Source organism: Microtus oregoni, unplaced genomic scaffold, assembly GCF_018167655.1.
Source record: "Microtus oregoni isolate MIOR12 unplaced genomic scaffold, Mior012 000104F_ref0000108, whole genome shotgun sequence".
Lineage (NCBI taxonomy): Eukaryota > Metazoa > Chordata > Mammalia > Rodentia > Cricetidae > Microtus > Microtus oregoni.
In genome coordinates this window covers 3,165,755-3,187,702 of record NW_024544718.1, presented here as the reverse complement: position 1 = coordinate 3,187,702, position 21,948 = coordinate 3,165,755, and the positions used below count along the sequence as shown (strand labels likewise).

The 21,948-nt window shown below is 40.0% G+C and overlaps 1 protein-coding gene across 1 annotated transcript in view; it reads left to right on the top strand.

Moving 5' to 3' along the window:
• Window positions 1-2,469: 2,469 nt before the first annotated feature.
• Window positions 2,470-21,948, top strand: part of LOC121443313 (testis-expressed protein 11-like) — a gene marked incomplete at its 5' end in the record, with an annotated part of 312,932 nt that continues 293,453 nt past the window's right edge. The window contains 4 exon segments of the mRNA XM_041645021.1: window positions 2,470-2,483; window positions 11,163-11,286; window positions 15,161-15,245; window positions 18,541-18,620. Coding sequence (XP_041500955.1) covers window positions 2,470-2,483; window positions 11,163-11,286; window positions 15,161-15,245; window positions 18,541-18,620 — 303 coding nt within the window.

Genomic DNA, 21,948 nt, shown 5'->3' with positions numbered 1-21,948 from the left:
TGGATCCAGGGGTAGGTTGATCCCGAATTTCCTGAGAAACCGAAACACTGCTTTCCAGAGTGGTTGCACAAGTTTGCATTCCCACCAGCAATGGGTGAGTGTACCCCTTTCTCCACAACCTCTCCAGCAAAGGCTATCATTGGTGTTTTTTATTTTCGCCATTCTGACAGGTGTAAGGTGGTATCTTAAAGTTGTCTTGATTTGCATTTCCCTGATTGCTAAGGAAGTTGAGCATGACCTTAAATGTCTTTTGGCCATTTGAAGTTCTTCTGTTGAGAATTCTCTGTTCAGATCAGTGCCCCACTTTATAAGTGGGTTGATTAGCCTTTTACGGTCTAGTTTCTTGAGTTCTCTATATATTTTGGAGATCAAACCTTTGTCAGTAGCAGGGTTGGTGAAGATCTTCTCCCAGTCAGTGGGCCGTCCTCCTGTCCTAGTGACAGTGTCCCCCGCTCTACAGAAGCCTCTCAGCCTCAGGGAGTCCCATTCATTCAATGATGCCCCCAGTGTCTGTGCTGCTGGGGCTATACACAGGAAGTGGTCTCCCGTGCCCATGTGCTGTAGAGTACTTCCCACTTTCTCCTCCACCAGGTTCAGTGTGTTCGGACTGACATTGAGGTCTTTAATCCATTTGGATTTGAGTTTTGTGCATGGTGATAGATATGGATCTATTTTCATTCTTCTACAGATTGACATCCAGTTTTGCCAGCACCATTTGTTGAAGATGCTCTCTTTTTTCCATTGTATACTTTTAGCTCCTTTATCGAAGATCAGGTGTTCATAGGTTTGTGGGTTAATGTCAGGGTCTTCTATTCGATTCCATTGGTCGACTTCTCTGTTTTTATGCCAATACCAAGCTGTTTTCAATACTGTAGCTCTGTAATAGAGTTTGAAGTCAGGGATGGTAATGCCTCCAGACAATCCTTTATTGTATAAGATTGTTTTGGCTATCCTGGGTTTTTTGTTTTTCCATATAAAGTTGATTATTGTCTTCTCCAGATCTGTGAAGAATTTTGATGGGATTTTGATGGGGATTGCATTGAATCTATAGATTGCTTTTGGTAGAATTGCCATTTTTACTATGTTGATCCTCCCAATCCAAGAGCAAGGGAGGTCTTTCCATTTTCTGGTGTCTTCTTCAATTTCTTTCTTCAAAGACTTATAGTTCTTGTCAAGTAGATCTTTCACTTCCTTGGTCAGGGTTACCCCAAGGTATTTTATGCTATTTGTGGCTATCGTGAAAGGTGATGCTTCTCTGATTTCCCTCTCTGCTTCCTTATCCTTAGTGTATAGGAAGGCAACTGATTTTTTGGAGTTGATCTTGTATCCTGCCACATTACTAAAGCTGTTTATCAGCTGTAGGAGTTCTTTGGTAGAATTTTTGGGGTCGCTTATGTACACTATCATATCATCTGCAAATAACGAAAGCTTAACTTCTTCCTTTCCAATACGAATCCCCTTGATCTCCTTATGTTGTCTTATTGCTATTGCTAGAATTTCAAGCACTATATTGAAGAGGTATGGAGAGAGTGGACATCCTTGTCGTGTTCCTGATTTAAGTGGGATGGCTTTGAGTTTTTCTCCGTTTAATTTAATGTTAGCTGTTGGCTTGCTGTAAATAGCTTTTATTATATTTAGGTAGGACCCTTGTATCCCTATTCTCTCCAAGACCTTTATCATAAAGGGGTGTTGAATTTTGTCGAATGCTTTTTCAGCATCTAGTGAAATGATCATTTGGTTTTTTTCTTTCAGTTTATTTATATGGTGGATTACATTGATAGATTTGCGTATGTTGAACCAGCCCTGCATCTCTGGGATGAAGCCTACTTGATCATAATGGATAATTTTTCTTATGTGTTCTTGGATTCGGTTTGCCAGTATTTTATTGAAAATTTTTGCGTCGATGTTCATGAGTGAGATCGGTCTGTAATTCTCTTTCTTGGTTGGGTCTTTTTGTGGTTTTGGTATCAGGGTAACTGTAGCTTCATAAAAGGAATTTGGCAATGACTCTTCTGATTCTATATTGTGAAATACATTAAGGAGTATAGGTATTAGTTCTTCTTGGAAGTTCTGGTAGAATTCTGCATTGAAACCATCTGGTCCTGGGCTTTTTTTCGAAGGGAGATTTTTGATAACCATTTCTAATTCTTCGCGAGAAACCGGTCTATTTAGATCATTCACCTGGTCTTGGTTTAGCTTTGGTATGTGGTACTTATTTAAAAAAATGTCCATTTCTTTTGTATTTTCCAGTTTTGTGGCATACAGGCTTTTGTAGTAAGATCTAATGATTCTCTGAATTTCCTCTGTGTCTGTGGTTATGTCCCCCTTTTCATTTCTGATCTTATTTATTTGCGTGTTCTCTCTCTGTCGTTTAATTAGTTTGGATAGGGGTTTGTCGATCTTGTTGATTTTCTCCAAGAACCAGCTTTTTGTTTCATTGATTCTTTGGACTGTTTTCTTTGTTTCTATTTTGTTGATTTCAGCCCTCAGTTTTATTATTTCCAGTCTTCTACTTCTCCTGGGCGCGTCTGCTTCTTTTTTTTCTAGAGCTTTCAGGTGTGTTGTTAAGTCCCCAATGTATGCATTCTCCGTTTTCTTTAAGTGGGCACTTAGTGCTATGAACTTTCCTCTTAGCACTGCTTTCATTGTGTCCCATAGGTTTGAGTATGTTGTCCCTTTATTTTCATTAAATTCAAGGAAGACTTTAATTTCTTTCTTGATTTCTTCCTTGACCCAGGTGTGGTTCAGTAGTTGACTGTTCAGTTTCCATGAGTTTGTCGGTTTTTTGGGGGCAGCGTGGTTGTTGCCTTCTAATTTTAATCCGTGATGATCTGATAAGACACAGGTGGACACTGATATTTTTTTGTATCTGTGGAGGTTTCCTTTGTTTCCGAGTATGTGGTCAATTTTTGAGAAGGTTCCATGAGCTGCAGAGAAGAAGGTATATTCTTTCCTATTTGGGTGGAGTGTTCTATAGATGTCTGTTAAGTCCATTTGCTTCATTACCTCCAATAATTCTCTTAATTCTCTATTAGGTTTCTGTCTGATTGACCTGTCCCTTGGAGAGAGAGGTGTGTTGAAGTCTCCTACTAATAGTGTGTGTGGTTTGATGTCTACCTTGAGTTCTAGTAATATTTCTTTTACATAAGTAGGTGCTTTTATATTGGGGGCGTATATTTTCAGGATTGAGACCTCCTCCTGATGAATTGTTCCTGTTATGAGTATAAAGTGACCGTCTCGGTCTCTTCTGATTGATTTTAGTTTGAAGTCAGTTTTGTTAGAAATTAGTATGGCCACACCTGCTTTTTTCTTAGGACCATTTGCTTGAAACACCTTTTCCCAACCCTTTACTCTGAGTAGGTGCCTGTCTTTGTGGTTGAGATGTGTTTCTTGCAAACAGCAGAATGTTGGATCCTGTTTTCGTATCCAATCTTTTAGCCTGTGCCTTTTTATAGGTGAATTGAGCCCATTAATATTAAGTGATATTAATGACCAGTGGTTGTTTACTCCGGTTATTCTTATTGCTTTTGGTAGTAGAGATTGTTTCCCTTCTTTGAGATGTGCTCGTGAAGGGTCATTAGATGCCTGGGTTATTGTAGGCAGTGTTGGCAGTGTTGGATTCCTTGGGTTGTGATTTTCCTTCTATTACTTTCTGTAGGGCTGGATTTGTGGCTATGTATTGTTTAAATTTGTTCTTATCCTGGAATGTTTTGTTTTCTCCATTGATAATGAATGATAGCTTGGCTGGGTATAGTAGTTTGGGTTTGCATCCATGGTCTCTTAGCTTCTGCAGAACCTCTATCCAGGACCTTCTGGCTTTCATAGTTTCCATCGAGAAGTCAGGTGTAAGTCTGATCGGTTTACCTTTATAAGTTACTTGCCCTTTTTCTTTTGCAGCTCTTAATATTTTTTCTTTAACCTGTATATTTTGTGTTTTGATTATTATATGGCGAGGAGATGTTTTTCTTTGATCCAGTCTGTTTGGTGTTCTGTATGCTTCTTGAATATTTAAGTGAATATCTTTCTTTAAGTTGGGAAAGTTTTCTTCCATAATTTTGTTGAAAATATTTTCTGGGCCTTTGAGCTGTGACTCTTCTCCTTCTTCTATTCCTATTATTCTTAGGTTTGGTTTTTTTATTGTGTCCCATAGTTCCTGAATGTTTTGTGTTGAGAATTTGTTGGCTTTGCTGTTTTCTTTGATCTGTTCGTTTATTTTCTCTATGGTGTCCTCAGCATCTGAGAGTCTTTCTTCTAGCTCTTGTATTCTATTGATTATGCTTGTTTCTGTAGACTCTGCTCGTTGGCCTAGATTTTCCATATCCAGCTGGTCCTCAGTTTGTATTTTCTTCTTTGCCTTCATTTCAGTTTTCAATTCTTGAACTGTTTTCATTACCTGTTTGATGGTTTTTTCTTGGTTTCCCAGGGTATCATGTACGTATTTACTCATTTCTTCAAACTTTTTGTTATACTTCTCATCCATTTCTATAAGGGCATTTTTTACATGTTGTTTAAGGGACTCTATTATCTTCATAAAGTCGATTTTTTCCATTTCTTCTGTGTTAGGTTGTTCAAATACTTCTGTTGTAAGATCATTGGGTTCTGATGTTTTCATGTTGTTTTTCGGATTATTGGGAGAATTCTTGCCTTGACGCCTGCCCATCTCCTCCTATTGATCCTATCCAATGGGTCCTTTTAAAACCGGATCAGGTTTCCCTGCTGGCCAAGGGCTCCGCTTACAAAATGCCCTCACTCTCTTTCGTGGTTCCTGCTGCAGGCCAAGAACCCTCTCACCCCTCTGAAGGATCTTCAGGACAGGACCAGGCTCCCCTTGTGCCAGTGACCTGGCCAACCAAAGGCCTACCTCTTTGATTCGATTGTAGTAGGGCGATCTGCTCTCCTTATTGCACGCCTGTTCCCGCCGCTTGGGTCTGTCTCTGCGCCGGTCCCCGAAAGCCTCTTCCTGTATGCGGTGTTGCTCCGCCGCGTCTGGCCGCCGCCGCTCCGCCGCGTCTGGCCGCCGCCGCTCCGCCGCGTCTGGCCGCCGCCGCTCCGCCGCGTCTGGCCGCCGCCGCTCCGCCGCGTCTGGCCGCCGCCGCTCCGCCGCGTCTGGCCGCCGCCGCTCCGCCGCGTCTGGCCGCCGCCGCTCCGCCGCGTCTGGCCGCCGCCGCTCCGCCGCGTCTGGCCGCCGCCGCTCCGCCGCGTCTGGCCGCCGCCGCTCCGCCGCGTCTGGCCGCCGCCGCTCCGCCGCGTCTGGCCGCCGCCGCTCCGCCGCGTCTGGCCGCCGCCGCTCCGCCGCGTCTGGCCGCCGCCGCTCCGCCTCTGTGCGTCTGGCCGCCGCCGCTCCGCCTCTGTGCGTCTGGCCGCCGCCGCTCCGCCTCTGTGCGTCTGGCCGCCGCCGCTCCGCCTCTGTGCGTCTGGCCGCCGCCGCTCCGCCTCTGTGCGTCTGGCCGCCGCCGCTCCGCCTCTGTGCGTCTGGCCGCCGCCGCTCCGCCTCTGTGCGTCTGGCCGCCGCCGCTCCGCCTCTGTGCGTCTGGCCGCCGCCGCTCCGCCTCTGTGCGTCTGGCCGCCGCCGCTCCGCCTCTGTGCGTCTGGCCGCCGCCGCTCCGCCTCTGTGCGTCTGGCCGCCGCCGCTCCGCCTCTGTGCGTCTGGCCGCCGCCGCTCCGCCTCTGTGCGTCTGGCCGCCGCCGCTCCGCCTCTGTGCGTCTGGCCGCCGCCGCTCCGCCTCTGTGCGTCTGGCCGCCGCCGCTCCGCCTCTGTGCGTCTGGCCGCCGCCGCTCCGCCTCTGTCTAGTTTATTCCTTTTTATGTGTGTGTGTGTACATGCTCACACATACCATGGTGTACATATGGAGGTCAAAGGACAACTTGTAGGGATCAGTTCTCTCCTTCCACCATGTGAGTCCTAGGACTGAATTTGGGTTGCCAAGCTTGGCAGCAAGTGCCTTTACCCATGGAGCTGTCTCACTAGCCTGTGTACTGGAATTCTTACTTCGTTCATAGATTGTTCTCTTGATTTCAGTGAGCATGTTCACAGGAATTGTTGTTTTAGATCCTTTGTCAGGTAAATCATAGAATTTTTCAATAGGATCAGTTTCTGGAGGTTTCTTCCTCTGGAACATTTTTGCTTCATTCTTCATTTTCCTTGACTGTTGGTTTTTGTGCATTAGGCCAAGGACAGCATCTTCCTGTCTTCATGGACCTTTGTGCAGGAAAAGACCCCTACTAGTCAAGTCAGCCCAGCTTCTCTGAGAGCCTCTACCAACTCATTTCTTCCCCAGGGAGAAGTAGGCAGCTGGGCTTTTTGTTTGCTTGCTCTGTGCTAAGGCAGAGGGTGTTGAGCAGTGGCTCCTAACAGTCTAGGCCATGTTACTACGTTTCCCTGAGAGGCTAAACCATGCTGGACTCAGAGCTTTAAACTGAAGACACAATTTTTTAAGGGGGGTAGCCTGAAGAAGATGATGGGACACTAACTTTTTATCTCTCCAGGGGAAGCTAGGAGCTAGGATTGTTCATTTGTGAAGCTCTATCATGACTGCTTGTTTTGTTCATGAAGTTAGTTTGCCCTGCATCTTTCCCTTGTTTCCTTCTAGGATTAGGATAATGTTCATATGTGTAGCACATTGCTCTGATTAGGTGCCTGGGCACTATGATGCATGCAGCTTTACTTTCTACATGAGACAACTTACTGCTTGGATTCACTAGCATCTTACTCATTTCATGTTGGGACTTCCTGAAACATGATTATCCTGCCACACACAGCAATGAATTAGAGTGTGATTTTAGTCTATGGCCAAGTCTGTTTGCCATACTATCCACTTTTTTTTTTGATATTTGAGCTGTTTTTTTTTATTTGTACCAGTCTCTGCAATTAGAATAGTTTAGATTAGCATACAGTTGGAGCCCTAGTGTGGTACTCTGAATGGTTTTGGTACATCTCCTTTCTGTCCCACCCCCACCCCTATAGTTTTCTTGGTCTGTCACCTTGTCCCACAGCCTTGTTATATTCTGTTTGTGTTGCCTAAGAAGTTGGGCTATCTTTTGTAAGTCTCTTCATTTCTGCTAGGTAAGTGCTCTACTGCTACTCTACACTGTTCCACTGCCTTTTCAGTGCTAGGGGTTGAAGCCATTGTACAAAATACTAAGATCTCCTGTATAGAGTAGTTTAGCAGTTAAATGAGAATGCACCTGACAAAAGCCTTGATCTGAAGCACTATGCAAATTTCTACCCCCCCTTTTGAGTTTGAGATCTCACTCTGTAGCCCAGACTGGTTTTTCAGGTTCTTAGATTACAGGTGTGAGCCATCACATCTCACTTTTGGTTCTTTTCTCCCTAAAGAAGATGCATGTAATCATTGTGACATGAAGTAGAATCTTGAACTGACCCTGGTAGACCTTTGAGTTGCTTTGGCTTTTGACTGACTGGTTGAGCTGATGGAGGTCACTGAGGGTGGGAGACACGGGCAGGCCTTTTGATAGATTTTTCTATGTAGTAACAGAGATTTCCTTCTTCAAAGACAGGGGAAATGTTTATTTTTTTATTGCACTGTACTTAGAATCTTGTCTACCTAATTAGCATTAATTGATGCTGGTTAACAGGGCCACCACAAATGAATGATGCCGGAGTTTTAGCTAGCAGGAATCTTATTTCAATTAGATAGACTGAAATCATGTCATAATTATACTTTATTCTGATAGCATAGTTTAATCATTTTTTTGTTTACAGTGTTAGTGTTGTATGATACAACCTTAATATGACATGCTGTCTTCACATCTTAGGAAAATTACATTAAGAAGCTCTTTTGTGAGCTTATTCCAGAAGTAAATTTCCCCTTCGTAGTGTAACCCCTATTCAGCCGTGTGATCTTTAGTCTCTACCTAGCTTTTCTGACTGCATTTTATCCTAAAGGACTGCAGTATGATTTTGCCTCTGCTGGCGTCAATCAAGTTGTTCCACTGAGTGACACTGAAAATGTGTTTTGAAAGGATCAGAATTATTTCGATAAAGGGGAATTATATAAAACATTAACTGCTTAAAATATTCAGAACTCAAAATTATTACTTCACAGTCTTATATATGCTGCAGCCAGAAATTATAGTAGTTTGTCTACCATGACATCTTAGGGTCTTTTATTGTTTAGTTATTGTGGCAGGGTCTCACAGTGTAGCCGTGGCTGGCCTGAAACTCACTATGTAGACCAGTCTAGCCTTGGATTTATGATGATCTGCTTGTCTCTGCCTTCTGAGTGCTGGGATTATAGGAAAGCCCCTTAAATCATATTTTGTGATTTAAAAAAAAAACCCAGCAACTCAAAAACCTATATGGGTTTGTGGCTGGAGAATGTAACTCAGTAGTAGAACATGTAACTAGCATTTAAAAGGCCTTGGATCTACTACCTAACACCAAAAATTTTTATTGCGGTTTGTCTTATTTTTAATATTCCAAGTGTGGCTATCGAAGTCAGTGTTAAAATACCTGTATGGTATTCTTGAGGATTTAAGTTTGATATCTAGAACTTATTATTATTTTAAATAAAAAATCTGCTTTAAAACGGCATTTGGCCAGGTGATGGTGGCACATGCCTTCAATTCCAGCACTCAGGAGGCAGAAGCAGGTGGATTTCAGAGTTTGAGACCAGCCTGATCTACAGAGTGAGCTCTAGAACAGCCAGGTCTACACAGAGAAGCCCTGTCTTGAAAAACAACAACAACAAAACAAAAAGTCAGTATTTGGATTTTTAAAAACATCATTTAAGAATATCTCTCACCCTGTTACCAATATTTTAAGCCAGGACTATAATATATGAATATCATCTCAAAATAAATTTACCTGATCTTTGAAGAATCAAGCTTTTTTATAGATTTTTATTTTTTACCCAAGACCTTGTGCATGCTAGCAAGTGCTGTACCACTAAGTTATATCCCCTGTCCAAGCTGTTGTATATGAATCTTTAGTTAAATAATTTATGGAAAGGAGAAAAGGTACAGATTTGTTTTTGCATATATATCTTATCACCTATTGTATTAAAAGTATGTGTGGTATATTTTTGATAATATTTATGCTTATCCAGTGATATCCTAATAGTTAGGGTTAATATTGCTGTGATTAAACATCATGATCAAAAGCAAATTGGGGAGGGAAGAGTTTATTTGGCTTACACTTCAGCTGTGCTGTTCATCACTGAAGGAAGTCAGAACAGGAACTCAAACAGCAAGAACCTGGAGGCAGGTATTTATACAGAGGTCATGGAGGGGTGCTGCTTATTGGCTTGGTAATCATGGCTTGCTCAGCCTGCTTTCCTTTCTTTTCCCTTCCCCCTTCCCGTCCCCCCTCCCTTCCCTTCTCCCTTCCCCCCTTCCCTTCTTCCTTCCCTTTCTCTTTATCTCTCTCTGTCTTTTTCTTTCTTTCTTTCTTTTTTTGAGACAGGATTTCCTTTGTGAAACAGTCCTATTTGTTCTGGAACTCATTCTGTATACGAGGCTGGCTGCGACCTCACAGAGATCCATCTGCCTCTGCCTCCCAAGTGCTGGGATTAAAGGCATTCATTACCACTGCTTGGCCTTAGCCAACTTTCTTATAGAACTCAGGACTACCAGCCCAAGTATGGCACCACCCACAATGGACTGGACACTTCTCCATTAATCATTAATTAAGAAAATGCCATACAGCCAGCTGTTATGGAGGCATTTTCTCAATTGAGGGACCTTCCTTTCAGATAACTCTAGTGTGGGTCAAGCTGACATATAACTAGCCAACACAAATGGATACTAAAGATTCCATGTGCTATAGAAATATTTGAGCATAATTTGCTTTTACACTTTATTTAAATCCACTTTCTAACATTTAGGTGAAAATGATAATTTATTGTAGCAGATTAAAGATCTGTTCATTGAATTTGGAAGTATCGATTAGTGTTATAGCACTTGCCTAACATGTATGAGGCCCTGAATCCCAACATGCACGTACACCCCTTCAGATATACATCTGTTTAGCACTGTTCGAAGATACTTTTATAATATTTTTATAAATAATAATAACATTTTTTGCATTTTGTATGATGGTCAGAAATGTTAAAGGAAAAGATGTATCATATGAAAACTTTGTTACATGAGTTTGAAAAAAATTCCTCAATTTTGGTAATATGAAAGGTATCAATTTTGACTCTACATCATGGTCTTGTTTTAATGAATTCCATAACTTAGTAAGATTCAGCTATAGGGAGGATCTGGTGCTCAGATTGTTTAGAAAATAGTGACATCATCTATACAGATTCAGTAACTGGATAATGTTGTCTCTAATTGGATATGTCATTTCTTTTATTACAAAGCAAGGCCAATACTTCCAAGCCAACATAAATTAATGTTTTACTAATTTTTGCAAGTAATAATATTTCAGTTTTGCAAAATATATATCTACCCTCCTTAATTTCTATATTTTTAAAGTTTCAAGACATTGTTAATGTCTATTTTATAGTATTTTTAACTTTATAATAACATTACATTTTGTGGGGTCAATATATTTCACTTTCTGAGAATGAGTAGTGATAACCAAGTTCAAGTTAATTTCAGTGAAGACTATCTTCTTTTCATTTTAAACACCTCTTAAGTTGATTAAATAAAATGCCCTTCACAAAGTTTTCCCTCACAACGAGAGGAATTGAGAACAATTTCATTGTAATCATTAAGTAAGAACTAACACCAAAAATACATGTAATATCAACTCATTCCTGTTGAATCTAGTTCATTATGGGGTTTCTCAACATTCTTGGATGGAATCTTCCCTTCCCCCCGAGAATCTTTCCTAAGTGTTTTAAAAACTCTACCAAGGTGTGAGAGTTCCTGGAGACACAGTTGATCCCTGCCCCCTCCACCAGTGGATCCAGATGTTTTTCTAGTCAATGGTTCTTCTGCCTGGGCTCTAGCACATTTGCCTGGGTTCTAAAACATCCGTTTTCAAGAATGTCTATGTGGATTACCCGACTTTTTTTTTCCTGTACCCTATCTTTAGCTAAAAGAAATTTTATTTTCAGTTTCTACTTTTAGGATAATTTCAAGTTCCTTAGCGTTGTATTTATTTGGCCAAAGATCTAGGAACAAGTTTTACAATGCTTTGCTAACTTTAATTGTGATAAGTTCGTAACACATTTATTACTCATTGTTATTTCAGAAATTGTTAGAACCCTGATCATAAGTGGTAATTCACGGAGACTGCGTGAAATAATTGACAGAGTCTTCGTGAACATACCAAATGTCAACAGTGAGTCTCTGGCTGAAATACAGAGTATTCAGGTTTGTAAAAAATTATTTTGTTTATGGTAATCTTTTGGTGATAAGTTTGTTTAAAGTTTTATTTTTAACTATATACAGTTGTGTGTCTGCACATGGGTTTGTGGATGTTCATGAGTGCCTGTGGAGGCCAGAGTCTTCAGATCCCCTGGAGCTATGCTCAGGTCCTCTGCAACAGTAGTATATGCTCTTAACCACACACTCTTTTTAAAGACAGGGTTTCATACTGAACCTGGAGTTCACTGACTGGCCAAGACTAGCTGGCCAGCAGGCCCTAGTGAGCCTTCTGTTTCTGCCTTCCCAGTGCTAGCACCCTAGGTGTGCACCACCATGTCTGGATTTTATGTGGGTGATTGAGGCTCTGAGCTCAGGTCCTCATTGTTGTACAGCTCTCTAGCACCTATTCCTGTATTTTCCTGTAAGGGTTTTAGGGCCAGTCAGATGGCTTAGCGGGTAAAGTATCTCTTGCCAAGCCAGACAACCTAAGTTTGATTCCTAAGGTTCACATGGTGGATGGAGAAAATCAATTTCCATAAGTTGTCCTCGAACCTGTGTAATAGGAGGATCAGGCTGCTTGTCCTCCCAGCTGCCCGGCTTTCTTACACCCAAAATAATCACACAGAAACTGTATTTATTTAAACACAGCCTGGCCCATTAGCTCTAGCCTCTTATTGGCTAACTCTCACATCTTGATTTAATCCATTTCTAATAATCTGTATGTCACCATGAGGTCATGGCTTACTGGGAAAGATTCAGCATGTCTGACCTGGCAGCTCCATGGCAGCTCTCTCCTGACTCTGCTTTCTTCCTCCCAGAATTAGTTCTGTCTTCTCAGCCTACCTAAGTTTTGTCCTATCAGGTCAAGCAGTTTCTTTATTAATTAACCAATGAAAGCAACACACAAACTGAAGGAACTCCTACACCAAACCTGCATATGTGTCCCCTACCATACAGAATAAATAAAAATTTAAGATTTATTTTTATTATTTTTAATTATGTGTGTGTGGGTATGTGCTTGTGAGGGCAGATACCTATGGAGGCCAGAGGCATTGGATGCTCCAGGAGCTAGAGTTACAGGTAACTGTGAGTCTGCCCAACTGGAAGCTGAATTTTGGTCCTCTGGAAGAACAAGAAGTATTTTTTTTTTTAGCGTGGAATATTCTTTTTTTTTAACTTTTTTTTTATTGAGAAAAGAGAAAAAAAAAACAAATTTCCTCCTCCTCCCAGCCTCCCATTTCCCTCCCCCTCCTCCCACCCTTCTCCCCCTCCCCCCACTCCTCTCCACCTCCCTCTCCAGCCCAAAGAGCAGTCAGATTTCCCTGACCTGTGGTAAGTCCTAGGTCCTCCCCCCTCTGTGCATTTCTAGGAAGGTGAACATCCAAACTGGCTAGGCTCCCACAAAGCCAGCACATTACGTAGGTTCAAAACCCCGTGCCATTGTCCTTGGGTTCTCATCAGCCCTCATTGTTCGCCATGCTCAGAGAGTCCAGTTTTATCCCATGCTTTTTCAGTCACAGTCCAGCTGGCCTTGGTGAGCTCCCAATAGATCAGCTCCACTGTCTCAGTGGGTGGGTAGCGTGGAATATTCTTGCCTATGTATCTTGATTCTGTCAGTGAAACTTATTTATTTATTTATTTGTTTATTATGTATACAACATTCTGCCTCCATGTATGCCCGCATGCCAGAGGAGGGCACCAGATCTCATTACAGATGGTTGTGAGTCACCATGTGGTTGCTGGGAATTGAACTCAGGACCTCTGGAAGAGCAGCCAGTGCTCTTAACCAATGAGCCATCTCTCCAGCCCCAATTTTTTTTTTTCGAGACAAGGTTTCTCTGTGACTTTGGAGCCTGTCCTGGAACTAGCTCTTGTAGACTAGGCTGGCCTCGAACTCACAGAGATCCACCTACCTCAGCCTCCCGAGTGCTGGGATTAAAGGCATGCACCACCACCGCCCAGTCTAAGTAATCTTTTATCTTTTTTTTTTTAAAGATTACATGTGCCTTACCCTCTCTGAGGAGTGGATGGGGCGGTTAGGTAGAGGGAATGGGAGGAGGGGAGAGAGTGGGAACTGGGATTGGTATGTAAAATGAAAAAAGATTGTTGATTCATTTAGAATTTATTTCAGTGAATGGTTCTAGGTATTTTTCCATCCTTATGTGTTTTCTTAACTCTGTTTCTTTTATTCTTATTTTTTAATTTTGGATTTTTTTTTTGAGACAGGGTTTTTCTGTGTATCCTTGACTGTCCTGGAACTGGCTCTGTAGATTAGGCTGGCCCCAAACTCACAGAGATCCACCTGCTTTTACCTTCCAACTGCTGGGATTGAAGGCATGTACCACAATGCTCAGGGGCCACTATTTTATTTTTAATTTGTATTCCGTGTATGTGACTATGTGTGTGTTGGGAGCACACATGTGGATCCAGTTCTTTCCTGTCACTTTAGTGTAGTTCCAGGGATTGAACTCAGGTTGTCAAGCTTGTGTGACAAGATCCATCTCACTGTCTATGACTACTATTTTAAATGGCAGAATCATATCCTTTCAAGGGAATTTGTCATAATTCATTTATGTATTTCTTTATTATCAAATATTTACATTGGTTCACATTTCCTCTATCACAGTGATAAAAGGAACATTATTAAGTGCAAAGATTGTTTACCCACTTGTACTATTTTCTTAGAATAGAATCTTAGAAGAGTAATTATATGACAACTTTACATGTTGTCAAATTGCTTTCCAAAAATGCCAAAAGATAGTTCTTAAGATCTTTTAATATCAATGTTCACCCCTTCTCTTAAAATTTAGAGTCAAATATTAGCTTCACATGTTGTTGGTGACATAAATCAGTAATACTTCATGTGAAAGTCATCATTCAGTCAGTGATGGCATGATTAAACTATGTGAGAGGAATGAAGGTGACCCTGAGAATTTGCCGCAGAATAGTAAAGTAAAATGATACCTGTGCTAAATTATCTGTCTTTCTGAATGGAATCTCATCAGAAAATAAGGTGGAGGTGTAGATGAGAAAGGTAGTTCTGGAAAAAGACAGTAAAATATAGAGCTGGAGTTATACTGCAGTGGTAAATAAGCATCTTGTCCTGTATACTGTTGGCTTCCATCCTAGTAAGGAATAAAAACTTACACCACCATTGCTATTTATAGTGTGTATGTATTTGCCTTTTTCTTCTTAGTCAGTTACTCTCAATCTATTTGTCGTAAGGTAATGAATGGTATGTAGATTCTATCATTATTCAACATCATCCCTTGGACGATTTAAGTCAGGGCTGTGCTATATTGGTCTCAGATAGTAGTAACATCCAAGCTCAGTTACTGCTTCTGAGGTTGCTTCCCAGAAACCAAACTAGTCTCCAATTTTTTTTTCTTTTTAGAACTGGGGATTAAATCTAGGGAAGCATGATATCAGTAAAATGTAGTGACTACTGAAAGTTTTATGGATGTTGCTTCTAAGACTCAAATGGGTTTTATTTACATAAGGACAAAGGGAAGGGGTATAATTCAGGTTAAAGTGAGCATTATGAATAAAGACACATAAATAGGCTGGGTGTGGTGGAGGCAGGCCAGCCTGATCTACATGGTGAGTTCCAGGACAGTCAGGGCTACACAGAGAAACCCTGTCTGGAAAACTACCCCCAAAGACACATAAATAGGAAAACACAAATTGTGTGTTCAGGGGGCAAAATAATTTCTATTAAGAGATGCTAAGTTTTTTGTGAAGTGAGGTTGATTGAGATTATATTTGGAGGATCAGGAAATGACCCACAATACCTATACAGGCATTCAACATATAAGAAATAATCTATTATTGATGGTGGTAAGTATCTTAACTGGCTAAAGAAATGTTTCCCTTTGTCTAGATTGAAGAAACTGCAGTGAACTTGTGGAACTGGACAGTTACTAGGAGAATAGAATTGTCTGTGAGTGAAAGCCAGACAGCTAAATGTACGTACACATTTTGTGACCCATTATGAAAATAGTCTTACTAGATACTGGGTAATATTCCTAAAGTTTGACTGTTTTGACCAGTTATTAGATAGGGATTATTTTGTTAAGGGACAGACAAATTGTTTGAAAGCACTGGTTTCTGTTTCCCAAGCAAATAGCTTCCCACTGTTTATGATTTTTCAGAGGTATCTCTTTGTTAATACAAGTTTTAAGGTACCACTACAAGATAGTCTAGAGATAAACAACAAAGGTGAGAAAAGAAAAACTAGAGGGAATATGAAAGAAGACAGGTCACTGGGAAGACACAGTCAAAATCTTCCGGATTCTAAAGGACTTTCAAATAGTAGTTTCCCCTCTCTGCTAATATTAGAATGAAAGACGTTGCCATGTGAGGGATTTAGATTTTAAAATTTTTATGTACTTAAATGTATTGGTATTTTGCCTGCATATATACTTGCATACCACATGCCTGAGTTACAGACGGCTGTGAGCCACCATGTGGGTGTTGGGTATTGAACTCAGGTCCTCTGGAAGAGTAGTTAGAACTTCTAACTACTAAGCCATCTCTCTAGCCTCTTGATTTTTAAAAAATTAAAAAAAAATATTTCCTTATGATGTAAGCCAATAAACATAGTGGTGAACTACTAAGAAAAACTGTAGAAATAATTTCTATTTGTAAGAGCAAAAAAATGAGAATAGTAAAACAAGCAAACAAACAGAAAACCCAAGTCAAACATCTTTTTGAATGCTTTAGTGTTTGGTAAAGATTTAGTTACTTTAGCTAAACAATTAAGGCTTAACTTTGCTGACAGTTGCTGGTTTTGTAAATTTTACGTGTGTGTGTGTGTGTGTGTGTGTGTCTGTGTGTGTGTTTGTGTAATGTTTGGAAGTGAAGGCCTCATGTATAAAGTTGTAACGTTGGGAAACATTTTTCTTTAGTAATGGCAAGAAAACAAAGGCAGATAGATTATTCATTTAAGAAGTTTGGTAGCTGGAGAGATAGCCCAGTGGTTAAGAGCACTGGCTGCTCTTCTGGAGAACCTGGGTTTGATTTTCAGCACCCATATGGTGGCTCACAACCATCTGTCACTCCGGTTCCAGGAGACCTGACACCTTCTTCTGGCCTTCTTGAGCACCAGGCATGCATGTGGTGCACAGACAAATACTTATGCACATAAAGAGTTAAAATTTTTTAGGAAGTTTGGCAGTGAAAGGAAAGGAGAAATAGGATACAGGTTTGAAACACAATAAAGTTATTTTTTGAGGTAGGGATGAAGTATGTTTGAAAGTAGAATGAAGAAAAAATTGGAGATGGTATTGAAGATAACTTTAAGAGGAGGAGTATTGAACTATTGGCTCTCGAAAATAACTAAAGACTTAATAAACATTAACAAAAAGGAAACATTTTCTAAAACATTTCAAAAATGGAAATTAGAATTATTTACCAATTAGAAATATTTTACCAAAATATTTGTCAGAAGAAGAAACTTTATGAGATTTCATTATAATCGATAAAAATATGACCACTTCAGTAATCCTATAATTTTAGCTGGGAAATTAAATTTTTTTACAGTGGGACATTTATTGTATTAGAAATGGTACCAGCAAGAACAGAATGATTACTGAGATTTGGCATAAAGTTGATTGGGTATGTACTTGAGCTGGAAGAGTACTTGTCCTCCAGCATGTATGGAATCCTGGGTTCCGTCCCCAGCACTACAGAAACCAGGCAGTTGTGCATGCCTGTCATCTGAGGACTCAGAGGATCAGAAGGTCAAGGTCACTCTTGGGTCCATAGTAAGTTTGAGGCTATCCTGGGCTACATGAGACTATCTCAAAAGAAAAAGGTAACTAGTTCAGTGGTATATAAACTCATTTTTAAAAACTTGCCTATGTTTCATGATAAGTCAGATATGAACAAGTTGCATTCATGCAGACTTTCAATTTTTTAGTGACAGTGAACTATATAATAAGGGCACCTGTATTTTATGAATTATGCTTCAAGAACTTTTATTTCATCTAAGAAAATATGTATTTAGAGAGTTTCAGATTTAGAAGAAAATGTTAAACTGCCCTCATATCCAGAAACTTGTCAGATGATGAAGCTATAGATTGCAGCTCTACTGAGAAGAATTTTGTCAGCATGATTCATGAGCATTATGTGGAATCAGGTATCCTCAATGAGGACTTAGGATTTAACTCCTATAGAAATTAAAATGTTAGAGTGATAAATATTATAATATATAATTGTGTGTACATGTGACTGGAATTAGTAAGGAAGCAATTCATTTGATAAGCTTCAGGTCATTTGCTTTTGAAAACTGATTTTTAAATAGGCTTTAAAATTTCTTATTTTGGGCTCAGGAGTGTAGCTCTGTGCTGTAACAGTTACTTAATGTGTGAGTTTTTAAACCTTAGCATTAGAAAAATGCACAAACCCCTACGTATCTACTTACTAGGTGAATGTTTGAACCTCAGCATGGGAAAAAGTAAAACAGAAGATAAAACAAAAAGCTAGATATAACACAAAGTAGACTCCATGTGTTTTGTGTGTTTTTTGTTTTGTTTTAGTATTTTTGTCTTAATGGGTTTTTTATTTGTTTTAATTTTCATATTTTTGAGAGAGAGAGCATGAAGTTGGGTGGGTAGGGAGGTGGGAAGGATCTGGAAGGAGTTGGGGGAAGGGAAAAGTATGATCAAAATATATTGTTTGAAAAAATTTTAAAGAAAAAACAATTCTGAATGTGGTAGCCCATGTCTGTAATTCTATCTTTTATGAGATGAAGGCTGAATGTTTTGGAGTTCAATGCTATCCTCAGCTACATAGTGAATTAGAGGCCAGCCTGGGCTATATGAGACCCTGTCTCAAACAACAACAAAAATGCAGACTAAACAAAATCTACAACAAAACTCTGCAAAAAAAAAAAAACCCAAAAAAACAAATAAAACCCAACTTCTTTCTTTCCTTTTTTTGGTTTCGTTTTGTTTTTCAAGACAAGGTTTCTTTGTGTAGCTTTAGAGCCCGTGGGAACTTGCTCTGTAGACCAGGCTGGCCTCAAATTCACAGAGATCCACCTGCCTCTGTCTCCTGAGTGCTGGGATGAAAAGTATGTGCCACCACCTCCCTGCCAACTTTTTTTTTTATAATAAAACTGGCTTCACTTTAATCATTGCTAATTTTGTGTGTATTTATGTGTGTGTATACATATGTATACACACACATAAACACACACACATATATAGATAGATTGTGTGCTTTGTATTTAATGGATATCTAATTACTCTTTTGCAGTATGTTATGTTGCTTGCAAGCTGGTATATAGGTATGGAATCTTAATTTCTTCAGAAGAAGCTCTTCAAAGACAGATATGGGTAAGCCCTGATTCATTGAAGATCCGAAGTAAAATGACATGACATAGTGGTTACTTGTATGAAAATAATTGAAGTTATAAACTGGAAGAATCCTTTAGTGTTATCCATGTTCCTTTTATTGTTAGTATATCTAGTACAGTTTTAGATCTCAGAAGTACTGTAGTTAATAGAATGCTTCAATGAAGAGAATATTGAAGGTATACTTCTATATTTATGACTTCTTTTATACATTTATTACCTCCAACTTGATAGAGTAACAGTTTTCCACATAAGAGGATGATGGTATTTCATCTTAAAAGATTTTTTTCTAGGCCAGGTATGGTAGCACATACTTGTAATTGCAGTACTTAGGAAGCTAAGGCAAGAGGATCTCAAATTTGAAGTCAGCCTGGGCTTTAGAGAGTTTTACATCAGACTGGGCTATATAATGAGACCCTGTCTCAAAAAGCAAAACACAAGCTTTTTTCTCATGAAAAATTTAAACTGTTCAGCAACGAAAGGAGTTCAGGATTGGTTGATTTGTTTTGGTTATTTGAGACAGGGTTTTGTACCCCAGTATTTTAGCTGGATTTCTAATTGCTGTGACAAAATACTGTGATATAAACAACATCGGGGAGGAAGGGTCTCTTTTGGCTCATGGTTTCAGAGGTGTCAGTCTGTTATAGCAGAATGCATGTGGGAAAGCAGAACACTTCACATCATGCTAGCCAGAAAGCAAAGAAAAGGCAGGAAGAAAGCTAGGCAGAGTGGCACATGCCTGCAGTCTCAGCATTTTGAGGACTGAGTCAGGAGGATTGATGAAAGTTAGAGGCCATTTCAAACTATACAGTGACTACCAGACTGATTAGGGAGGGCTACGTATCAAGACCATGTCTGAATATTTTTCCCTCGAAATGGAAGCAGTCAGAGACAAGGTGGCCTTAAGGACCTATTCTCAGTGCCTGACTTCTTCCAGCCAGGTCTGACTCACTGAAGTTTCCAGTAGTGCCACCAACTGAAAGCTAAGTCTCAAGACAAGGGCCTGTGGAGAACATTTCATATTCAAACCATAGCCCCCAGGCTGACTTGGAACTCATGATCCTTCTGCCTTAGCCTCCTGCGGTGCTGAGATTAAAGATGTGTGCCATCATGCTTGGCTTGCTTGCTTATTTATTTACTTATTTATTACTTATTTACTTAAAGAATTTATGTTTGAGTATTTTGCCTGCACCATTTGTGTGACTTGGAAACCAGAAGAGGGCATCATATCCCCTGGAACTAGAGTTACAGATTGTTATGAATTACATTATGGGTACTTGGAATTCAACCTGGGTCCTCTGAAGAGCTACAGGTGCTTAATCACAGACCATCTCTTTGGCCCTACTTTATTTTTTGAGACAAGAGCTTACTACGTAGTCCTGACTGTCTTGGAATTTGTTACCTAGACCAAGCTGGCCTTGAACTCAGAGAGGTACTCCTCCCTTTACCTCTACCTCTCTGGTACTGGCATTAAAGGTATGACACTTATTTATTCATTTACTTTTGAGGCAAGAGTCTCACTCTATTGCCCAGGCTAATTTCAAACTCCTTGTCTCAAACAATCCTCTTGCAGCAGTCTCCTGAGTAACTGGGCCGGCCTATCGGCTTACATACCCAGCAAGAATATAACAGGTTTGAATTCTCGCCCTGTGACTTGCTATCTTACTTTGAAAGATTTGTTTTCTCATTTGTAAAATGAGGTTAATAATATTTAGTGTACAATGCTATAGGGTTAAATTATAGTTTTATGAGAGGTGTTTTGTGAACTACAAATACGTAAGTATGCTAATAGTATATAAATGAACATCTGTCATATGTTATGGGATAAAACTATGTTGAATGTGGGGGTTTACATTTTGTGTTTCTCCTTTTTCAAAGATTGCAGTCACCAGTGTTTTGTGCAGCTTTTATAAAATGCTATGTTCCGTGGGAAGACTGGTTTAAAATATTCTGTCATAGATGGAGCAGAAAGTCCTCTTTCATTATTATTATTTAAAAACAGCATAGGATTTATCCCATGCTTTTTCAGACCCAGGCCAGCTGGCCTTGGTGGGTTTCCGATAGAACATCCCCATTGTCTCAGTGTGTGGGTGCACCCCTCGCGGTCCTGAATTCTTTGCTCATGCTCTCTCTCCTTCTGCTCCTGATTTGGACCTTGAGATTTCTGTCAGGTGCTCCAATGTGGGTCTCTGTCTCTGTCTCCTTTCATCGCCTGATGAAGGTTAATATCCAGGAAGATGACTATATGTTTTTCTTTGGGTTCACCTTCTTATTTTTTTTTTTTTTGGTTTTTCGAGACTTATTTAGCTTCTCTAGGATTGCGAATTACAGGCTCAATGTCCTTTATTAATTCAAGAACAATGGCACTGGGTTTTTGATCCTACTGCACGTACTGGCTTTGGGGGAGCCTAGGCAGTTTGGATGCTCACCTTACTAGACCTGGATGGAGGTGGGTGGTCCTTGGACTTCCCACAGGGCAGGGAACCCTGATTGCTCTTTGGGCTGATGAGGGAGGGGGAGTTGATGGGAGAGGGGGAGGGAAATGGGAGGCGGTGGCGGGGAGGAGGCAGAAATCTTTAATAAATAAATAAATAAATAAATAAATAAATAAATAAAAAGAAAGAAAGAAAAAAAGCAAAATAAAAAAACAAAAATAAAATAAAAATAAAAACAGCATAGGAGCTTGGCATAGTAGTGCACACCTGTAGGGGTTCAAATACAGTTTCTTAGCTATGCAAGGCAACATAAGAGAAACCTAAGCCCTAAAACAATAAAGATCAAGCATACAGAAAAATCAATTAAGATGGTACTCCACTTCCTCTGATTATTTAGCACTAAATAGAATAATTAGTTCATGGTCACTCTTCTTTTTCTTTTTAATTTTTAAAACATTTATTGAATTTTCAGTTAGTATATGTACTAAATAAGGGTCTCATATCAATTTGATACACATATATACTTGTGCTTTGCTTATACTAGCCTCCCTATTATGTTCTCTCGACTTCTTTCTGCCCTTCCTTTATTTCCCTTCCTCTCCCAAATGATCTCTTTTCTACTTTCATAGTGTATATGTGTGTGTGTGCACGCATGCACACATGTGAAGAGAGAGAGAGATTGATTCTATATATGAAAGAAACTATGTGGTATTTGTTTTTCTGAATGTGGTTCATTTCCCTTAACAGGATGATTCATTTTTCTGAAAATTACCTGATTTTGTTCTTTATAGTTGAATAAACTTCATTATTGTATATTTTTCACATTTTGTTTATATTCATCTGTTGATGAATGTCTATGCTCTGTATCTTGATAG